This window comes from Varanus komodoensis, unplaced genomic scaffold, assembly GCF_004798865.1.
Source record: "Varanus komodoensis strain SLA01 unplaced genomic scaffold, ASM479886v1 scaffold14_1, whole genome shotgun sequence".
NCBI classification, from domain to species: domain Eukaryota; kingdom Metazoa; phylum Chordata; class Lepidosauria; order Squamata; family Varanidae; genus Varanus; species Varanus komodoensis.
Genome location: NW_025335438.1, coordinates 25585004 through 25606785, shown reverse-complemented (window position 1 = coordinate 25606785; position 21782 = coordinate 25585004). Strand labels below are relative to the sequence as shown.

General features: G+C 41.4%; 1 protein-coding gene across 6 annotated transcripts in view; it reads right to left on the bottom strand.

Moving 5' to 3' along the window:
• Nucleotides 1–18304, bottom strand: part of TMEM241 (transmembrane protein 241) — a 40717-nt gene extending 22413 nt beyond the window's left edge. For 4 of the 6 annotated variants that reach the window (XM_044424096.1, XM_044424098.1, XM_044424099.1 and 1 more), the window contains exons 1-7: nt 18138–18304; nt 14943–14989; nt 12223–12300; nt 8030–8111; nt 4474–4551; nt 2214–2239; nt 1207–1258 (exon numbers count right to left, since the gene is read on the bottom strand). In XM_044424096.1, the coding sequence (XP_044280031.1) occupies nt 1207–1258; nt 2214–2239; nt 4474–4551; nt 8030–8111; nt 12223–12300; nt 14943–14989; nt 18138–18209 (435 nt within the window). In that variant the 5' untranslated portion in view covers nt 18210–18304. The remainder of the gene's footprint in view (nt 1–1206; nt 1259–2213; nt 2240–4473; nt 4552–8029; nt 8112–12222; nt 12301–14942; nt 14990–18137) is intronic. The other 2 variants (XM_044424097.1, XM_044424102.1) reach the window with 2 other exon arrangements.
• Nucleotides 18305–21782: the final 3478 nt, after the last annotated feature.

Below are 21782 nucleotides of genomic sequence, written 5' to 3'. Positions count from 1 at the left end.
TTTTATAGTATTATAAAGTCAACAGAGAGGGAAATGAATTTTTAACCGATTCAATCCAACATCAACAGCAAATAAAATGCAATTTCAATGAATTTACCAAGGTGGTTAAAATTTCAGCAGAATGGCAGGTAAACTACCTGTTGAAGACTGGGTTTTGCACCATGATGGAATGGGGGAGAGAGACCAGCCTAAAGAGGGAATGCCAAAACCTAGGTGTGGCACAGATCAGGCCCCCTGCCATGTCTCAACCAAATACCAGTGGACTACAAAGAAGAAATTCTACAAAAGAGCAGGCAAATTCAAATTGAAGAAGACAGTTTCACCGTTCACACTGACTTGGAGGCCAGTGGAAACAGTTAGGTTTCAGGCTTAGGTTTCAGTCACTAAGAAGCAATTTGCTGAAATGAACGCAATGTGTTGCAGGTATCAAAACTTTCCCAAAGGCTTTCAACTCTAGCTGCATCATTGCCTACTCTGGCTATGGTGAATGGGAACTGCAGGCTAACAATATTCCCCATTCTTGATGTACACAGTGAACCAGAATCATGGACCTTACAAACTGACACATTAAAATATTTTTAGTATGTTTGAAGGATCTTGAATCAGGGCTACAGAACTATTTTGACCCCATCACAGTGCTAAGGAAGGTTTGGTACCACACGCTTTGGGATTGCTGGGCCGGCGGGAACACTCTCTGCCCCAGTGTCCCTGACCATTTCAGTGTCTAACAAAGGATCCCCTTGCTTATTTCCAGTCCATTATCAGAGACTGGAGGTAATGAAGGGAAAGCAGTGCAGGGAAAGTCAGGGGGTTCTGACAGGCTACCAGAAATGGTTTGGCAGGCTGCACTTTTTCCAGCCCTTCTTTAAACCTTTGTTCCTATGCAGATGCCCTGGAGAAATGCTTTGCATATATGTAAGAATGCACCGGGAGCATTTAAACAAACTGTTCCTTAGCACCTCTTGTGGTACCCTCCTTGATGGATTTGGTTTTCCATCCTTAATGGTGTCCTCTTCCCCCCTCCCCCTCCCCCTCCCGCCCCCAGACATCCAACCACAATAGTCAGGAAAGATAAAGGGACAATATACACATGTCCTCTTCTGCAGCATGTGGTGAAGTTTACCAGGTAACTATTCCAATGTATGACATACAAATGGGTTGGGCCTTTCACAGCAGTTAAAAGTTTGTTCTAAACAGCAAACATACCTGTGGGTCAAAGAAGGGAAGGCACCCGGATGCTACCAGAAGCATCAATACTCTGCATCAAAGAAAAATGCCATATCACAACAATTTATTGTCATGTCTTCTCAGGTGAAGTATACATTTATATTTCATATTTTAATAATAAAAGTATTTGTAACACAGCCTCCCCACAAAGAGCTTAGGATGCAAACATACTTGTCTCCCTTGTTATCATCATGACAGTCCTGTGGGGCAGGTTAGGCCCAGGTCTAGGTCACCCATATTGCTTTTGGCTAAGTGGAAATTTGAACTTGATCCTAGTTTGATTCTCTGTACCACTGTGCCACACTTGCTTTTTTCACAACTATTATGTTTTACTGCAACTACTACAGGGACAGGGCCTTTTCAGTAGCACCTCCATCTTTGTGGAACTCCTCCTACTTTCTTGAAAGAGATAATGAGCTACCTCCATATTTGCTTGAATATATATATAAATATTATTTTAAACTACCTGTTATTAAAAGGTTAATAGTTTCCCTGTTTTTTCATGAGACTGTGTTGTATTTAAAACGGAATCAGACTTATTCATAATAGACACAATGTAAATTGGTTGTACTCTTCAGAAAGGTTTAAGTAAAGACCCATAAAATTATGACACACCTGTAAAAGCCCACATGACACCCTGTGAGACAACCTACAGAGTAACATAGGGTTGGAACCAGACTAAGGTTGTTGATATGGGTTTTCCTTGAAACATCTGGTCTTAAGGAAGTCATGTTTAACTTGCCCCACTGATTTCAATGAGATCCAAATCTTCATCTGGGTCCACCCCATTGTCTTCTGGCAGCCTGAAACTGGTGTTGAAAGCTTCTTTGTATTTTACCATTAAAACTATGTCCTACATAGAGCACATGATGAATCAAGCTCTAGCTCTCATGTCTGCCTAGAGCACCAAATTTTCAGTTAGTCAGGAAGTTAGATCTGGTGGAATCCCATAAATTGAAACACTGGGCATTCACTGAGAAACTTACCTGCAGATTTTGGGAGCGGAGGTCTGCTATTAAGAAAGCAAATAAAGTGTCATCAAGAATAACCATCACAAGAAAATTGTATCATCATCATGCATACATCTAGACCTCCAGCATTTTTCAAGATAGGTTTTCCATTACTATGGCACCAGCAGCAAAACTAGGGAACTCAATCCAAAATAGCTTTGAAAATAACTTCTAAAAAGCACATGCTGGACAAGGATTAAAGACTGTCAAATGTAATCCAAATGAAAGATGCTAAGCCATTCCTGTTTTACTTCTCTCAGGGAGCATCCAGAAAATTTAACTTCTTAGTTTAAGTACTGGGGCATTTAATATTTAACAAATTAAGTAAATATATTGCTATAGTAATAATTAAAGTTAATTACTATTAATAGTACTATTATTATTATTATTATTATTATTATTATTATTATTATTATTATTATTATTATAACAACATTTCTATGCCGCCCCTTGCCGAAACCTCGGGGCGGCTTACAACATGATAAAATACATTGAAATACAATAGTACATAATAAATTACCATTAATTAGCCTTTAATATTAAAGTATTTTATCCTTGAAAAAGATAACTTCCAAGTTCCTACTTTCCCAACCTTTCCCACAGGCTCAGTGTTGCAAATTAAATGCACAGCCTGCACAGCCAGCACCCTTTGTGGCCAACTGGTAGAGATCAGTGTGGGCTGAAATATTCTGCATATGTGAACTTGAATCAAACATACTCGGGCAGTGCTCCCAACTGCCCTCAATATATTGAAACTAGTAGGCATTAAGTGCCAAATCTCATGCTTTAAGGCAGGATTATGTCAAAAAGCCCACTCACTTTCTGAAAATGCAGCAATGGAATGTTTTTATGGATGGCATAGTTCTGAGTCAGATACCACTGTGCGAGTTCCACAGTTGTAGCACACGTATCTCTCTTGCAGCCAAATTATTTGTATGAAACATTACACGTTTTTTCAAATTTACAGAGTGACCTGTAGAAATGTCTCCTGCATCTTCAACTGTGATGTTGATTATGGGCATCCAATATGGCCCCCCAAAGTAATTTTTTTCAGGTATTGTAGTAGGATAAGGACATGTCCGGGCAATTGAGTTTGGTCCTGAATAGGGTATGTCAACTATGTCTCCTACCTCCAACCCACAGTGGCACAACTGTTTTCCTGCTCAGCCCTGATACAGGAACAGGGCAGTTTCTGAAGCTGCTCATGCTATTGTCACAGTTCTGTTTCAGGTTTCCTTAGTAGCTTCAGGAGTATTGAAGGGGAGAAAATTGAGATTTTGGATTTCTCCAAGAAAGACTACTGGCTGGTGACTAGCTTCTTTTGGTGCTGGACATATGTTGCTGTGAAAGTTCTACCTGCTTTGAAACTTGGGGCAGGCAATCTGCTGCCTTTCCGATGTTTTGGACTACAACTCACATCAGTTCTATCCAGGATGGAAAATGGAAAGGAATTATGGACAGTGTAATGAAAACCATCTGGAGGACAGATTGACTCCTTCTGCTGAGTTGATAAACGGTTGTCTTGAAGGTTCTAATGCTTAGAGGAGGGCATGAAGATCAAGATGATGATTCAGTTTGTATGCTGTCCCACTAGCAATAGGTTCTCTGAGTAGCTCACGTCATTATGATGTGATCAAACCCATTTATTAACAGTGGGCTGAACCAACACCGAATTAGCTTTTCTTAGATCTTATTGAAACCAACAGGGCTTATATTAGTCTTGATTAACTTTCTGCATGGATTTCAGTGGGAACTAAATGCAATCAGTTTAGGGAGTTATCATCACCTGCTTTTAACTACCCACTTAAGCAGCTCCTGCATTTTGGAAGACCTTCCAGAGCAGAATGGGATATGGCACAATAGACTCCGCTAAGTTAGGTGGATTGGGGAAAATAAAGAGGCACTTTCTGTTTAGGTAGTACTGGATATGGCCATTGGCCTGGATCTAAGCTAATGTTTTGTTTTGTTTTTAATTTGCTGGGCCTTAAGATTATGTTACTAATCATACTGCTTTCTTTTCCTTCTCCCTGAAACATTTCAAAGTACACACTCTTCGCAGGGAATGAAATAATTTAATTCTCAATTTTAAAATGAGAGCATTTGAAATATTCCCCTTATATAAAAGATAAATTAAGTTGTTAACTGGATTATGTAACAGCTTCAAAAACACAGTTGGCAAATTTAACCATTTACAAAGCCCTACTGTTGACGTAACATGTTATTAGTTTTGCCATACCTCTTTCAGCACAAATGTCTCAATTCCATAAGTAATAACTTCTGCAGCATTGTGTAAGGTAAGAAAGATAGGAATTGGCTGCCAGGAAAGAAAATGTAACCAACAAGATTAGCACTGTAAATTATCCGAAGTGCTCTGCACTTATGTATCTTTTTGTTTGGCTGGCTTAAAAACCAAGCATTTCTGATGACCCCCTAAAAGTCTTGGCTGAATGTCACTTATGAATCACTGTTGCAATTTGGTGGTGAGCAATTTTGTCACATAAATTTTGGCACATGAACACAGTGCTAATATCCCACACACGGAAATTAGTGGCATCTCTCACATGTGCACAGTTTTTAGCTCTTCTATATGAAATGCATTACCTACCACTTCAAACTAAGATCATGATGATGATGTAAGGTAGCAGAACAAACAGGAAATCAGCTTCACATTCTCAACACTATTTTCTAGTAGCAAATGGCAGTACCTTTTTGTAGATACTGGTATTGATATAGTTACTTAAGCTTTGGCAGGTACTGGGCTTTCTACACAAGGCTGTTAATCTAGTATACCTCAGTTTTGTTGCAGAACTGAGATCCAAGCTCAATATGAATAACATATCCTGACCTGCCTTTATAATATCTATCCTCTAGGTGGCACTGTGGTATAGCAGAACAACATGAGTAGAAAAAATTTTTTCTTTCACTCATTCCTCTTGTTCTTCAGAAAACAAAAACACTTTGCCCACATTGCTCTTTAGAAACAGAAGCAAAACTGGAGGGTCACCACATCATCTAAAGAGCCCATAAGCAACCATGAATATAGAATGATACATGATAAATGTTCCATGTAGAAAAGCTCACAGTATTTAGCACTGGCAGTATAGAGAGAAGTGAACCATGGAAGAGGAGGATCCATATGAACCAGTGGTACTTTAGATGTGACATTTGCAACAAAAATTTCATTCCTTCTCTTCCCCAGTTGTCCATTTCAATTCCTCATTACACAAGTCAGTCAGGATTCCATGATGACAAACCATACTCAGTCCTTGGGCAATTTAGAGGGGCTTTAACCTCTTAGAATTTTTGCTAAATATTCTAAATAATTCTGCAACGCTTGGCATTCCCCCCCCCCTCCCAAGACTGCCCACACCTATTTACTGTTATTGGGGGGTGGGGGTGCTGTTTTGACTAAATGCAGAATGGTACTCACAGCCAAAGCATCAGAAATAGAGGGAATGATGTGCAGTAGATTCTGTCCTGTTAACTAGACCCACTTTACCACTTGAAAAATGGAACAGTGGTCAAAACTGAAATGATACAGAAAAGCTGCAATGGTGAAGGTCTAAGGCAAATTAACTTATGTCAGAAAAGTGCCTAGGGTAGTATCTCTGACAATCAGTTTTATATAAAATGGAATTTGTAAGTTAGTGGCACAGTTTTACTAGATATCAGGCACACCTTGGAGATTACTTTTCTGTGCTTTGATTCTCTATATTTTTCATATAATCGGTCTATCTGTTGCTCTTGAATTGTTTTGTTTAAAACGGAAATTTAAAAAGCTATCTGTAAATAGATTCTAAGAAGTTATTTGACTTTTAGGAGTACTGTAGCCACGTAAGGTTCTTTTTTAAATATGGGGAAATTCACAAGAAACATTACTAAACAAGAAAACTGAACAAGGCACATGGATAGCTAGCTGCTGAGTGGTTCTCACCGAGATCAAAATACAAGGAGCAATTCCTAGTTCCATTGTTGGGCTTGTTATCTTTTTTGTTGCTGGGTGAGAAAGGGAAGTCATCATCTAAGACTAGTCTTTTAAATCAGAGCTCAATAAGAGAAAACCTTAGAATAAATAAGAAAGGTGACACCAGAATTTACATTCTTCCTTTCCTGAAGCCAAGTTAGCACACACCTACACACGGCTTCCCCTCCCTTATGCTATTGGCTCTTCCAGAGCCAAGAGAAATGTCTTTTGCTGCCAACAATGGCTCCAGATTGCCCAGCTCAGCTAACTTTCACCAGATGTTTATTGTCTTTGATGATATTTTTTCATAGCTTTAGTCTTGAGACATTTGTGCAAAGACGGGATAAAAATGTTTTATTAAAAAAATCATGAAAGAAAGCTCTGTGCTGGTCCAACCAGCATAAGCAACTTCCCATCTCTCCAAGTACAGTATTGCACCAGTATGACTCAAGCAGATGATGATTCAGAAAAGATCTATTCAATTGTGAACATTAGGAGAAGAAATAACCAGTCATATCTAAGGTCCAAATCAGCAAGCAGCATGTTGAGAAATCTTTTTTCACCATCACTCTGCATTGATAGACCCACTTCACAGGCAAAAAAATGAATCTGAAAACAAGTTATTCTACATGAGGCTGTTAATTGGCTCTTAATGGACTATATCTACTTTTGCTTTAGTTGTAGAATTGAAATCTGAGCACTATATGAAAAGCATTTCCTTTCTTGCTACATAACATTTAGGTGGCATCTAGCACAATACTATAAATATGGAAAAGAAAATAATTCTTTCTTTTGCTTTCCTAATTAATGCTGCATTTTCTCTGCTCTAAAAAAAGACTTGCCAAAAGTGCTGGAGAAGCAGAACTGGAAGGTCAATGAAGCAAAACTGGAGGATCATTATATCCTCTAACCTGTAAATACCAATGAGTAGGTGTCTCAGTCTGAGCCATGGGTGGCAAGAGTCAAGTCAGATATATCAGGAACCAGGCAACAGAACCCAATGCAAGGCAGAGTCCAACATGGTCCCATGTCCAGTAGCAAAGTCCAAGTCATAGTCAGAAAAGAGGCCAAGGTCAGGTACCAGGAATATGTCATGGAACAAAGATGTGATCACAAACAAGCCAAAGATCACCCAGTAAGATGACAGAGAAAGAAGCAGGTACTTTGGAGCAGGATAATCAAGTGGAATTTAGGGGCAGCAGCAGGTGTGACAAAGAAGGCAAGGTAGTGAGGTATCAGAGCAGGGTAGGTCAAGGTGAGACAAAGCAAGATAGGGAGGCACAGCATGCCATAATACAGCAAGATCAGGAGGAATATGTTGCTGCAAGGGTCAGGCAAAAGCTGCAGTGACCAAGAAAACCAACACTGCTGAAGCTACATCCTTCTGCCCCAAATTGTCCCATGTGCTTTTGGCTCTAAAAAATGGCCACATCTGCCTGCAGGCCTGAAATGTCACTACTCCTTTCTTAGGTGTATGGATGCATATTAAGACCTGTTGTGAATCCACTCTGAAAGCAGAAAGCTTGGATGTTTGGGCCATTACACAAGTTGCAAAAGCTTATACCACATATCTACTATGAAGACTAAGTCAAAGTAAAGATAGCAGCAATCCAAGTCATTTGGCACTCATACCAAAAAGCTTAAGTCATAGTGTGGCAGCCTGAAGTCTAACCTAAGAATATTTAGGGCCTCTGTAATGTATTTAGTGTTTTAATAAGTAAGTTTAACTTTAGTTACGTCCACGTCTTTAATCTTAGCATCTCATTTGTAGTGCACCATTAGTATTAATCAACAAAAAGGATATTACATGCATTTTAATATATCTTACCAATCTGGATAATGCCCTGGAACCTGAATAAATAATGCCCACAAAAAGTGCAGAAGCTGGAAGCCAGGACAATACCTCAGACCTGTAAAAACAAATTGAGTGTGCAGTTACAACTGTGGCAGTTCTGTTTACAGACAGCATCCAAAGACAGCCCCTTGCATTCCCCCCTCCTCCCCGGTATAACTCCAACAAAAGAAATATGTGTACACTGACACTTTAGTCAGGTGTGCGCCATGAAGAAAGCTGCAAGACATGCATCTTATCCTTGTGTCAGCCCATTCCCACATTACAGGAATGTTCACCTGCAGTGAGTTTTGAGAGTTCAAGAATGGATTCAAGAGCTTTCTGGGCAACTGTCATGGCAACATGCCTTAAAATGTAACTCCTGGTTTTTCAAAACAGGGACATTTAAAAGCACTGTATCTTCACTTCCATTAGAACCTTAAAAAGATGAGCCTTTCCAATAAAACATCTGATGGCAGATACGTTATTTCTCATAAGTCACTCATGGTACAATCCTATATACATTTACCTCAGTCCTACTGAGCTGAATGGAGCTCAATTCTGAGCAGACATGCACTAGTTTGCATGGTGAGGCTACAATCTTAGACATGCTTACCTGGGAGTAAATTCTGCTGGGCTTAATGAGGCTTATTTCTGAGTAGACATGCATAGGATTGTTTGGTTTCCTCATTTAGCTGTGTACCATGATGCTATCTGATGAATAACACAGGTGATCTTTTTTAGAAAGGGCATTTATTGCTGCTTTTATTTCCACTGCAACTATCCCAAGTGGATGGTTCTCTCTTTTTGGTATACTATAATATCTCTTAAGGTTGTTGGTCATAATGGAAATTTGACTGGATTGGACTGGATTTTAATTACATCGCTGGTAACTTTAAATGAAATGCCTGCTTAAAACAAACAATGCCATCTGAGCTGCAGTAACAGTGGAAAAACAGCCCTAAAGCTTGAGAACAAGATCTCCTGTGTGGAAAACAGAGATCATTGACCACAGTGTGAGATGCCAGGAATCCTTGAAATGTGCACATTTTCAATAAGGCCATATAAAATGCAATGGAAAAGTCTGTTAGGACTGTTCCCATGATGTAAGTGCAGAATGTCTATGATGCCAAGATGGTTTTTCCTCCCCAGGGCTAGAAAAGAATGTCTGGCCCTACAGGAAATGCTTCTGTAACTCTCAACACTCTTACAGGCCAAACCATACAACAGCCAGGCTTACAGTCTGCTATAGTGACTGTGCAGACAGAACGGGTGTGTGTGTGTTTCTTGACATGCAGAGAAGAAATATGCAATATTACAGGAGGGGGGAGGGTCACTGAATTGCATAGCATGCCAGCACCACAAATCTGGATTAGCTGTTATGGTATCCTGGTTTGCATGAGTCAAGTCCATATAAAACCAATTTAAAGATGCAGTATGGATGCACTCATCACCTAATGCACAGTTTGTTCGCTTGCTTGTGCACCCACTGAAATTGGTTGAAACTGAAAGAATTACAACCAGTTTCTATCATTCTTTCCCATCTGCGAGTATACTTGTAAAATGCAAATCACCAACCCCTTAAAATATTAGGGCTGAGGGTATTTTGTACTTTTACAAACAAGGCTGATGGGAAACACTGGTACCAAAGAGGCCAAGAGGAAAAGTCTCTTTAATCCGAAGTCTTGCTCCTGAGCACTTCAGCATTACTGCTGGTCAGAATCCTTGATAATTAGACTCAATTTTTCTACAAGTTAATTTTTTTGCAATCCTCATGGTGTTTGTGTGTGTGTGTGTTGGGGGACAGATCCATGATAGCAATATATGTTAAATATATGTTAAAAGATATAAGACACAAAGATTCAAGAAAAAGATTTTTAAAAGTTGCATTTTCAAATTGCATATTTTGCAATAAGTTTGCTTTAATATTGATGATATCAAAATGTTAAAATAAGTTGAACATAATAAAGTATATGCGAAAAGTTTAGGTGTGGTATCCTCTAGTTACATGAATAATCACTTAATTAGATACATGAAATCCACACCTCAGATTGGGGCCTGAAAAAAGGGCCAAAATGTCTACGAATTCTAAGAGAAAATTCATAAAGAGGTTGTGAACAAAGCCATGGAGCTCACTGGGCAACTTTTGACCAGTCACTCTCAGCCTAACCTACCACACAGAGTGCCTGTTATGAGGCTATAAGGGAGTGAGAGAAGCCACCTTGGACTCCTTGCAGTAGGAAAAGTGGGAAATAAATGCAATACAATGACAATAATAACTGGAGGATATTTTCTCCCAAGAAACCAAACAATGATACTCCTGTACTATGTGAACTTTTCTGTGTCCTCCACAAATACATAATTACTCCAGAGGGTACTATGGCAGAGGGTAATAATACTTAGTGACAGGTGCTCTGTCTCATGAGAGGCAATTGTCTGCCAGTTTGGGAAATGGTATCATCATCTGGCTGATATAGCACCCAACTCTGTTGCTTTTCATTTTAATTCAAGAGTAGTCTGAGTTCCAGGAACAAAGCCCTGAATGACATGATGGACTGGATGGGGGCTTTACATAAGGTTCTAGCCTATGTTATCTATGCTTTGGTAACCTCCCATCTGGACTACTACAATGCAATCATTATGCAGCTGTCCTTGAAGGTGATTAGAAAACTGCAGCCGTGTAGGATCCTGAAGCCTACCTCCTTACAGGGTGAGAAGCAGAGGGCGCAAAATTCCTGTTGTGCATCAGCTTTACTGTCTCCTTATTTGTTTTTAAATTCAGTGCAAAGTACTCCTCTTGACCTTAGCTTTTTAAAGTTATTGAGATCATATATGCATCTAGCTTGGAAGCAAGTGCCACTGAGCTCAGTTGGACTTCCTTCCAAATAATTTGTTCTAAGATGGAAGCTTCAATTTACCTGAATCCTGGCTCCCTCCAGAGTCTCTCTTCTCCTAAGCAGCTCCTCCTCCCTTCCTTAGAACTGTGGGGCATGTTAGACTACTGGGCTGGGACTTGAGGGATTGGGGCTCTAGTCCTTGTTCTGCCATGCAGTTTACTAGATGACTTTGGGCCAGTCACTGATTCTCGGGCCAATCTCTCTCACAGGGTTGTTGCTCAGATAAAAGGGAAAGGAGGAGGAGGATCATGTAAGCTATCTTGGATTTCTTTCAAGATAAAGGAAGAGAAGATATAAATGTCACCAATATCATCATTAACCCCTCCTTTATGCACTAGGAAAGGCTCAGAGCTGGGAACTGTCCATGTTGTTTGCCTTGCCTGGACTGACATCTAGTGGACTGAAGCCTTCTGCTCCAAGGCAAATCACCCTCAAATGCTGCTTCTGTTTTCAGCAGAATGTATCAGGGTAACAAGAAAAGACAGGCAGCCACCACCAAAAGACAGGCAGTTACCACAGTTTGGGGTTCCAATTGCGCCTCTACTAATATATATCTCCATGAACCTCTGATGTCCAGCTATTCTTTACCTGCTTTCAGATACAAATGAAAATCACACTACTGGTGTTAAACAGCATGGGCTTTATCTTAGAGCTGCTTTAACTCTGCAACACTGGACAGTTTTTTAAAAATCTGAAATAATTTTGCTTCTCAAATGCATGGAAAATAGCTAGAGATTTCTATGATGTACAGGGTATACCTTCTTATATAATTATCAAACTAGACCCCCATCCCAAATAACTATATATTACTAAAAAGATACTCAAAATTATTCATTCTTGTGAAGTTACCAGGCTAGACAGACAAACAATATGGGTACACAAGTAATATTATACATGTTAAAAAAATTTAAAGCAGAATTCTTCATTCTAAATTGCAAGAGGCATACATTTGCCTCCTAAAGTTGAAAAATCTGTTCTTGACACTTGGGAACAAATCAGTTACACCACTGCCACATTGATTATGCGAGTAGCATAATGGGGGAAAGGAGGAAAGTAAAAAAGTGGTCTTTTTTCATTATAGGAGAAAATACATATCAAACATAAACAATATACTTATTATAGGTGCACAGAAAATGAGAGGGTTTTAAATTTTCCTATCACATTTGAATTTGCAGCATTCAAGTGGGACACGTCTCCTGTTATTTGCTAATACACACCCCATGGCATATAAGTCAGGCTACCATAGCATGCAAGCTACAACGGTATTACTCTTATGTTGCAGTTTTACAGTACCTTGAACTGCTGCCGATCTCCACCCAGCCAATCTTCCACGAAACGTGTAGGAGAAATCCCCCTACTAGAGTCTGCCACCTTCAATTGCAACACAGACAAAATCTTATTTTCTATATAATTTAACCCAAGTTAATTATTATTCATGTTGGAAGATCTTCCATGAGTGACAGGCAGGCTGATCATATGGTACCTTGGGTCACTGGAGTGGTGGCATAAGGATCCACAAGGACCATCTCAGAACAGAATAAAGGAAGCATATTGTGAAAGCTGTAGCTCATTGTGGAAAGTTCTGTAGCACAGCTCAGAGGCACAGCACAGACTTGGTATGTAAAGGTCCCGGGTTGAATTCTTGGCATCTCCAGGCACAGCTGGGAAAGAAGCCTATCTGGGCGCAGTAGGAAATACTGTGTGTCAGAGCAGAGTACACTAAGTGAACAAGCTGAATGAGAGCAAATGGTTTGGTCCAGCAGAAGGCCGTTCCTGGGGTTCTGTGTGCTTTGTAATAATTGACAACTTCAGCTGCCGCAGTGCCAGCAGTAGCTAAAATGAGGGAAGAGCCACCATATTTTATTCTTTCATTTCATTTCCATACTGCTGCACAGCGGAATCTCTAAAAACTAGAACCCACATGACAGGTCTCAGAACTCCCCTTGTCTAAGGACATTTTTACAAATTGCACCTTTGCCAACATATTTGACACAGCTGTCACCTCCACTTTTGACTAGAATGTGTGTTCATTTAAGCAAATATTGATATGAACTGCTGCCAGCTGCAGGAAAACAGCACAAGCTCTAAGTTTTGTAACAATCTTGTTGGGTGACTCTACACAAATCGTTATTGTGCCTCAGGCCTATTCCATGTGTATCAGATGTGGATGACCTACTTTGGTCCAGGGTTGTGGATTGGATGATTCCATAAGCCAAACCACCAGTCCAGATGCTGTCAAGAAAGTTGTGGACCACTCTCAAGTCTCTCCCACTCCCATGAATGCATCCAGCCCATTCTGCCTCTTTTTTGCTAAGCAGAAAGAGGTTCCAGCCAAGCTGTGTACTTCCTTCCTGCACCAGTCACATCTTAATCAGAGTGCTATGGCACGGGCTGACACTCAGCTGCAAGCGTGACTTAGTGAGGGGGAATCTTCTTGCCATAACAGGTGAAACATGCTTCAAGAAGGCCTCAGAAACTTTAAGGAGGTAAATGTTCTTTTCCTAGGCAAGCTCCTTAAGTGGGTAGTGGCCCACCAGGTCCTAGCACTCTTGGATGAAACCAGTTATCTGTCTCCATTCCAGTCAAGGTTCAGGCCAAGTTTGGCATGAAAACAACTGTGGTTCCTCTCTATGATTACCTTTGCCAGGACAGTGACAGCAGGAGCATGACCCTACTGATAACACCTAGATATCTCTGGGGCTTTTCAGGACCATATCCTTCAGGAATGACTGTCAGAGCTGTGAGTGGGGAATACTGCATTGCAGGGTTTCACTGCTACCTCAATAGCCCCAAGAGGCAGTATTTGAGGAGTACTGCTTGGCCCCATGAATTCTCCAGCACAAGGTTCCTCAGGAGTCAGTTTTATCCCAGGTGCTAGTCAACATCTACATGAAACTACTGAGCTGCGTCATTCAAAAACAGACAATGCACAGCTCTGCTATTCCTTTTTATCTCTGCCCGGTGAGGCTGTGGGATGTGTTGAACTGCTGCTTGGCTGCAAGAATGGACTGGATGAAAACTAATAAACTGAAGGTTGAGATGCTGTTAGTGGGTGGTTCCTCTGACCGGATGGTGTTCAGTGTGTTCTGGATGGGTTGTATCACCTTGAAGAAGCAGGCTTGTAACTTGGAGGTTCTTTTGGAGCCACCTTTGTCACTTGAGGCTCAGGTGACAATGACACAATGACAGTCTCAATGACACAGAATGCCTTCTACCACCTTTGGCTGGTATCTCAGCTATGTTTCCATCTAGACAGGAATAACCTGGTGTTATCTATGTTCTGGTACTCTTGAAGTTAGATTACTGCACTATATCCCACATGGAGCTACCCCTGAAGATTTTTCAAAAGCTGCAGTTTCAGCAGTTTTCAGACGATCTGGACATATATGACCAATTCTAGCCTGCTTGCACTGGCTGTCTATATGCTTCTAAGTGCAATCTAATGTGCTGGTTTTAATTATAAGGTCTGACAGAGCACCTCTCCCAAGCATAGTCTACCCAGCTCTGATCAACATCTGAGAAATTGCACTGAGTGACATTTCTAAGAGAGGCCTGTAAGGTGGTGGATGTAGCCATAATGTGAGCTAGAAAATAATGAGAGCTTTCTTAAGTGTTTTGAGGGAGAGAAGGTTATCAATACTTGGCAAATGATTCTCCTTCAGCTACAGAGAAGCACAAAAAGAAAGTGTGTGCATGTGCACATTCGTGTGTGTGTGTGTGTGTGTGTGTGTGTGTGTGTGTGTGTGAGAGAGAGAGAGAGAGAGAGAGAGAGAGAGAGAGAGAGGGGGGGGGGGGGGGGGAGGGGGGGAGGGAGGGAGGGAGAGAGATCAGCTTTTTACACAGAAGATGCTGGGAGAGCTAAGTTGGGGTGCAAAGATCATGTCACAAAACTAAACATCCAAGGTCCTCTAGGTAAAAGCAATTCTACACAACACTTACATTAGCCCCTGTCTGATACAGTTATCTATTAATTAAGATCATTCATTTTAAATTACTTTAAAAATTGTACTTACCCCTGAAAAAGGGTAGGGTAGGTGAATTTCAGGACAGAGAGGACATACTAGAAAAGAAATGCCAATTTAAAGAACATTACTTTTTTTTAAAGACAACAGCAACAAAATAAGTAATTCTTAAATATTAAGCATGTTCTTCTAATGTCAAGTTTAAATTAAATTCCTATTCTCAGTGCACACTTAGGGTCAATTCTGATGTTAAAACTCCCTTCCTCAACATGTTTTGAAAGTACACTCAGGTATGTGAACCAAAAATGGCTGAAGTGTCATGTTATTGTAAAGACAGAACATGAGAACAAGACCCAGGGATACCGAAGATATTAGGAACACAGGAAATTTTCCTAGGATGCAATTCTAGGCATATTTAGAGAGAGAGAAAGTTCTGCAGCTTAGAACTCACAGTGCCTTTCCAGGATTTCAGGCAGAGAGCAGTGTTTTCAAATATGGTACCCGTTATATAAATCTATCAAACACATAAATAATCTCCCCATTATCTGCTAATTGACCCAAAGGGTGTGGAACCTTTTTCTTGTTGAATTCTACATTACCTTGGTTGAAACCTGTTGGGATTCATATGCCAACAGTGGGTGCAGCCAGAGCAAAAGGGGATGGAGCAAAAGTCAAAAATGGGCAGAATTACAAACTTTACTTTTGATGAGTACAAAACCATACATTCTCCTTCCTCAGCTTATGCAAAGCTCCCCTCATCAGCTTCACTGAGCGGGATGGAATAAACAGTATCAATTCCTTAGAGGGGTCCAGGGAGGAAGTTTGGTCCAGACTAAGAAGCCAAGAGGTCCAAATATGGGCTAGAGGTCCCTGAACTGGTGATGCCAGGGTCTGAAACAGGCACAATCTGCCTGCAAAACAAGTCATGTGCTATAAAAATGACCTATCATACCTCACCACAACAAAGATGTGCCTGTGTACTGCATGATAAATACAGTATATGGACAGATTCTAATATCTGTCTCTATCATTCAGATGTTACAAACATGTATTCCTTTTTCTGACAGTTTGCCCTTGCCCTCAAGTGGTCTTAGAAATATGAGCATAGGAGCCTATCTCTTAGTATACATATACATGTGTGTGGGTGCATGCACATGCGTGTGCAAAAATAAAAGCAATCAAATTGGCACTTCTTGGTTGCATAAATATCCACCCCATTTGTTGTGGCTTGGCTAAATAAGCTCTGGAACAACCAACTGCCTCCAGAAGTCACATACTGTAAACAGTTGATGGAGTCCGTCTGTGTGCTATTCTAGTACCTCATGATCTCAGATCGAAGACTGGAATGGAGGGTCACCTTCCACCAGGACAATAACCTTAAACACCAGCCAAGGTAACCCTGAAGTGGTGCAGAAACAAGAATCGTAATGGCCAGGCAAACCCCAGATTTCATTAGAATCTATGGAAGACTTGAAATTTTATGTTCACCAATGGCCTGCATTCAAACGGAGAGAACTAGAGCAGTTTTGCCAGGAAGAATGGGCAACCACTGCAGGATCCAGATGTGCAAAGTTGTTCAACTTAACCAAGAAGACTCACAGCTGTAATTCCTGTCAATGGTGCTTCTATCAAGTGCTGACAAGGATACAAGCAGCAAGTGCCAGTTTGTTTTTGCTTACTTAACTTTTGAGTCACAATACAAAATATTGTGTATCATCACAGTCTTGGTTACATTGTGTGGTAACAATGCCAAGTAAATCAATTTCACTTCCAGGCTGCAACATAGCAAATTGTGGAAAAGTCAACGGGAGTGACTACTTGTGCAAAGCACTGTAGATCTTGCTGGATTGCAACTCCCATAATTTTTCACCATCGGCTATGCTGGCGAGGACACGCTGGAGTTGCAATCCAACAGTATCTGGACAGCTACATGTTCCACAGCGCTGTTGTAAACTATCACACTGATTCCATAATAAGCTGCAAATTTTAACAAGTGGTATGGCAAAGAGAGTTCTGTTCTTCAGTGAAAAAAGTGTGATGTAGGCTAGTCATTCAATGAACAAGCTGTTTGGGATTTAACTCACTGAGCAATGGGTACAATTTTAATTAACAGTAGCAGCTTTGGTTGATGGACTGTATAGAAATGTACTGAATAAATAAGTGTATAGTTTGTTCCCAAACAAGTGTGCTTAGGATATAATTTTTATAACAGCAACGATACATTTCCTGTGAGCTCAGCATAAATAAGAATAAAATGCAGGATCAGGCAGCCAAAAAAATTAAGTTAATTTGAAAGACTCGTTTTAAGGGTCTGATCAAGCACTATATCTTAAGTCAAAATACCTAGTTGTTTTAAAGAGAGCTGCAAAGGTCTCTCCATTCTAACCTTAACCTTAAATAATATTTGTAGCTTATGCAAACAGTCAAAACATACTTTCAAACTGCCAGTTTTCCTATCATTGAATGCATGTTTGTATATATTGCAATGTGATAACGTCATGAGAGCTATTTTGCAGAATTTTTGTTTTAACTTTCTGTTAGCATTCCACAGCCTGTATGCTTATTTCAAGTGCAATAGATTTGTTTCACTTAATTTTCCCTGTATTTCGTTGTAGAGAGAGAAAACTTTTATACTGCTGATATAAAAGTGATTTGATTTGTTTGGGCTGAAATTCTATGTACACTTACTTCATCAGGAAGTAAGCCTACTGAAACCAGTAGGACCTACCTCGGAGCTGTGCATAGGATATTGTGCATTTTTAGGCAGCAATCCTAAACTCACTTACCTGGGAGTAATTCCCATTGACTTCACTGGTGCTTACTTTTGAGTAGACATGCACAGGACTGCTCTACTAATGGATTAATTCGCCGTAGGCATGCTTGCATCTCCCTTCACAGACAAGACCGTGAAGGCAAATAGATCCCCTTTTGCCCTTTCCAGCCCCCCCTTCACTCCGGTTATGAATGACAGGCGTGGCTTAAAGATGACGTGTCTGAAGCAACGTTGCGATGCTCAGTGAGAGTCGTCCTCTGATTTCACCAGAGAAACGGAAAATCCGTGAGCAGCTTCTCGTAATCTCCCGGTGAAAAGGAGTAGCTAACTCACAGGAAGCCCTGGCGGTCCCTAATCCTGTCATGGATCAAACCAGAGCACAGCATCCAAAACCGGCCGTTTAGAAAAGGTATCAATAACTGGCAAATTAGACCAGTTGCAGTGGCTGCAAGGTTAGCCTCCCTTGTCCTCACCTTGTTGGTGAAATAAGAAGCCAAGTAGAATAAACAGAAGGCAAGACCAGTGGAAGATCTCTTTAAATACATCAGTCACAGCATTTCCGCAGTCCGGGGACGGCAAGGCACTTGCTTCCTGCCACGGACCGCTACCCACCGCTTAAGAACAGCTACTGAATGCGGCTGCCATGACAGGGACACGTTGCTCTCGAGCTTGCTCCAATCGGCGCGAAGACAGGTCCGAGGAGCGGCCTTCTTAAAGGGGAAACACTCCCTCGCGCGAGGAGGAGGAAGACGTCGCATCTTCCAAATGCCCCTGCGTTGGCCACGACTTTCATTTTTGGAGCGGGATTTAGAACTACCAGCGGGATATAGTTTTATTTCTAATAGGCGGGTTGCTGGAAGTCACTCTCCTTAGCCTGAGAACGGCTTGCTGCTATTCCCTAGGTTTTCAGAACGCAAAATTCCCAGCAGCTAAAGTTAAAACATATGTCGCATCCTTAGTCCAATCGAAGTTCCAATCTTTTCAATGGGTTTGCGCTAAGTAGGGCTAAGCTGGATACAGCCCAATGTTTGTCCCACTTTTAAGTGGATTCATCGAAATGAATGGGTCTAACGGTGAATGCATGAGAACAATGGGGATCACCTAACTTTAAAAATGAAATGAAGAAACCCAAAAGACGACAGATGTATACAAAAATACAATTGGTGGTATTTTTACCTTACAAAGATAATTCCTTTTCAACAAATAAAATAAGCATTACAAATAAGGAATCTGCTTTTCTGCACTGATACTAATCTCCACTACCTTTAAAGAAAGCAAAAAGTCTTGTGACACCCAGAAGTCAAGCACATTTATTAAGATTTGGTTGACTGAAGTCCACATTATTAGATGCATCATGTTCGCATATAACATAAAATTTATTTTTAAGATGTATTTTTTCTTTTTTACTTCAGCAGACTTTGTTCATAGGTAGAACTTTGCTAGACATGAAAGATATTGACAAACTGGAATTTGTCCTGAGGGTGAGAAAAATGATGGACTGAACACCAAGCCCTATGAGGCAAAGTGGGCTATGATTAGCCTTGTAGGAAAGAGGGTGAAGAGAAAATTGTCATCGTCAAACATTTGGGACCACCAATTAGCTTATGGAGCAACTCTACCAACGGTACAACAGCATAAAACCCAATATTTAAAAACTACACAATCTAACCAGTATTTGATTCAAATACTGTAACAAAAATTATGTTTTTAGACATCCACAAACAAAATATGGACAAGGGGGTAGAAAGTCTGACTTCTGAAGGAGTGGAATTCCACATATGGCAAGTGGAATTCCACATATGGCACGCTATGTGGTCTTTCACATTTAAAATATTAAACTCCCTCATATTAGTAATGTCTAGTTCTATATGCACAATTCTAAGATCTGTTTCATGCTTCCCACCCATAAAACCAAAGCAATTGCAGTATACTAGAAAAAGCGTATGCTTTCTGACTTCTCAGCACGAAATTGCTACAGTTTGTTTTTCCTGCCCTTAACTTGTGTTATGGCTGCATTTAAACAGTCTTATGGCAAGATATTCTAGTTTTAATAATATATTTATTAATTTAATAAATCCACCAATACTCAATCCATGCAACTGTAATAGACAAAATAAACAAGTAACTTGTTTTAACAGCTTTTGGGAGAGTTGGGAATAGCAGCAGAGAAAGCCAATTCCAACAGTGCTCATTTTTTCAAGTGACACACATCTTTATGGCAAATTTACACATTCACAGCACAGCGAGGTTTTTATGCAAAGTCTAAACCTTATAACTTAGGATTAATATTTAAAGTGCATACAGAACACCACATTCTAGAGCTTGCTGGAATGGGGCAACTGCAGTTGGGTGAGATCCAGAGTAGTGCTTAGCAGAGTTGTGTTTCTTAACAGAAGGAAGTGATTTTTGTAACCCCTCCTTCCCTCTGCAGTCTCCTTAAAAGCTGTTCAGGAGCTGACACAGGAGGAAAGCCTGTCCCATGCCCTATGCTTCTGGTGAAGAGTATCTACTAGAACCTGGTGCTTTCTGAAAACAAGAACTGCTCAATTCATGGAATGACTAATCTGCATCCAACCCATTGGTTGGATGCCACCTAAAAGGTCTGCTAAAGTAGTGAAGATTAGGAAACTTTCTGCCAGGAAAAAAGACTTTAAACAAACATGACATTCAGTGAAAGCATCTGCCTGTGCATTATGAACCCACCCCAGGATATACAAGTGCACTTATAACATGGGACAGCCCACTTTCAGGCAAAGCTAGTGCCCAACGGGGCATTCCCCCATGCTCTCAGGTTTGCTTCTACTACCTCCACATGTCAGTGGGTGAATCCACATGGAAAGCATTCTGTTCAGGAGAAAAGAAACTTGTGTGTGACCCACAGACAAGCATGTTATCCATGACAAGCATGCCCCACATTACCCAAGGGACATCTGTTTTGTCCCTTACATGCCACAGAACTGCTTGGGCTGGACTCCTGATTTTGTTAGGTTGAAAGCTGAACAGAAGTTCCCATATCAAGAGGGAGGGAGGTGGAACATATGATTTGAATTACAAGAGAATGCCACAGGGAACTCAACAAGGCAACTCATTTCCCACCGGATAAAAAAAGTGCAAGATCATGCCAGAACCACGGTTTTCCCCGCAGTCATTTAATCACAGAAGCAGAGCCAGGTAACAATGCTCCCTCTTGTTCTTCGAGGGGAGGCTGCTGCCCTCTTCTCAGGCGCTGAGGCTGGGCTGCCATCTCTCAATTGCCCTGAATGAGGGCAGCGGCGCCAGGTGGGCATTGAAAGAGTGGTTAGTACCAGTTGGTGCAGGAAATGAGGTAGCGCACGTCATCCAGTAGGTCTAGCAGCCAGGACTGCGGTAGCGCGGGCAGCTCCAACCCTGGCTCTCGATCGAGAGGAGGCTGGGGCGGCACCAGAGGGCTCGGGCTGCAGACGGCACCTTCTTCGGTGGCCACCTCTAAAACCGGCGCGGTTGCGGTTTCTTCCTTCTCCTCCTTCTCCTCCCCATGTGATGGGCTGGCGTCGCTCATCCTTCCTAGGCGACGGCGACCGCCCTTTCTCCCTCCGCGTAGGCGCGCTCAGAAACGATTTATCCAAGCCGGTAAAACGCCGCGTCCCACCGTCGGCTACAACAGAAGCCCTCCGAGTGTCCCAGATCGCGCGGTTTCTTCCCAGGCAAGGCGCAGCATCAGATTAACCGTCTCTTTAAGCAGCCGCCGCGCTGGATGTCTCCGCAGAGCCTGGACGTGCAGCGTTTCTTGTTGTGCCAACACCTCCTCCCCTCGCGGAAAGCGCGAGGTGAACTGCAGCAAAATGCCGTAACGCGGCGTCCACAAATACGGCCGTGACTGTGACGTTCTGTTTGTGACGCAGGAAGACGATGTCTGGCGACGTCGCGAAAGTAACGTGAGAAGGAGTGGCCGAAGGTGGAGGGAGCTATGCGGCTTAGGGCCGGAGAAGGTTCATCCTTGCTGGGGAATGATGGAAACCACCGGGTTTTTTTTCTCCTTTGAAACCTGCATAGGCTCGCCCCCTGAATGGTTTTACGATGAGAGAAAAGGAGGTTGAGATTAAGATGGTGGTCTGTATTGTTACAGTTGTGAATGGACA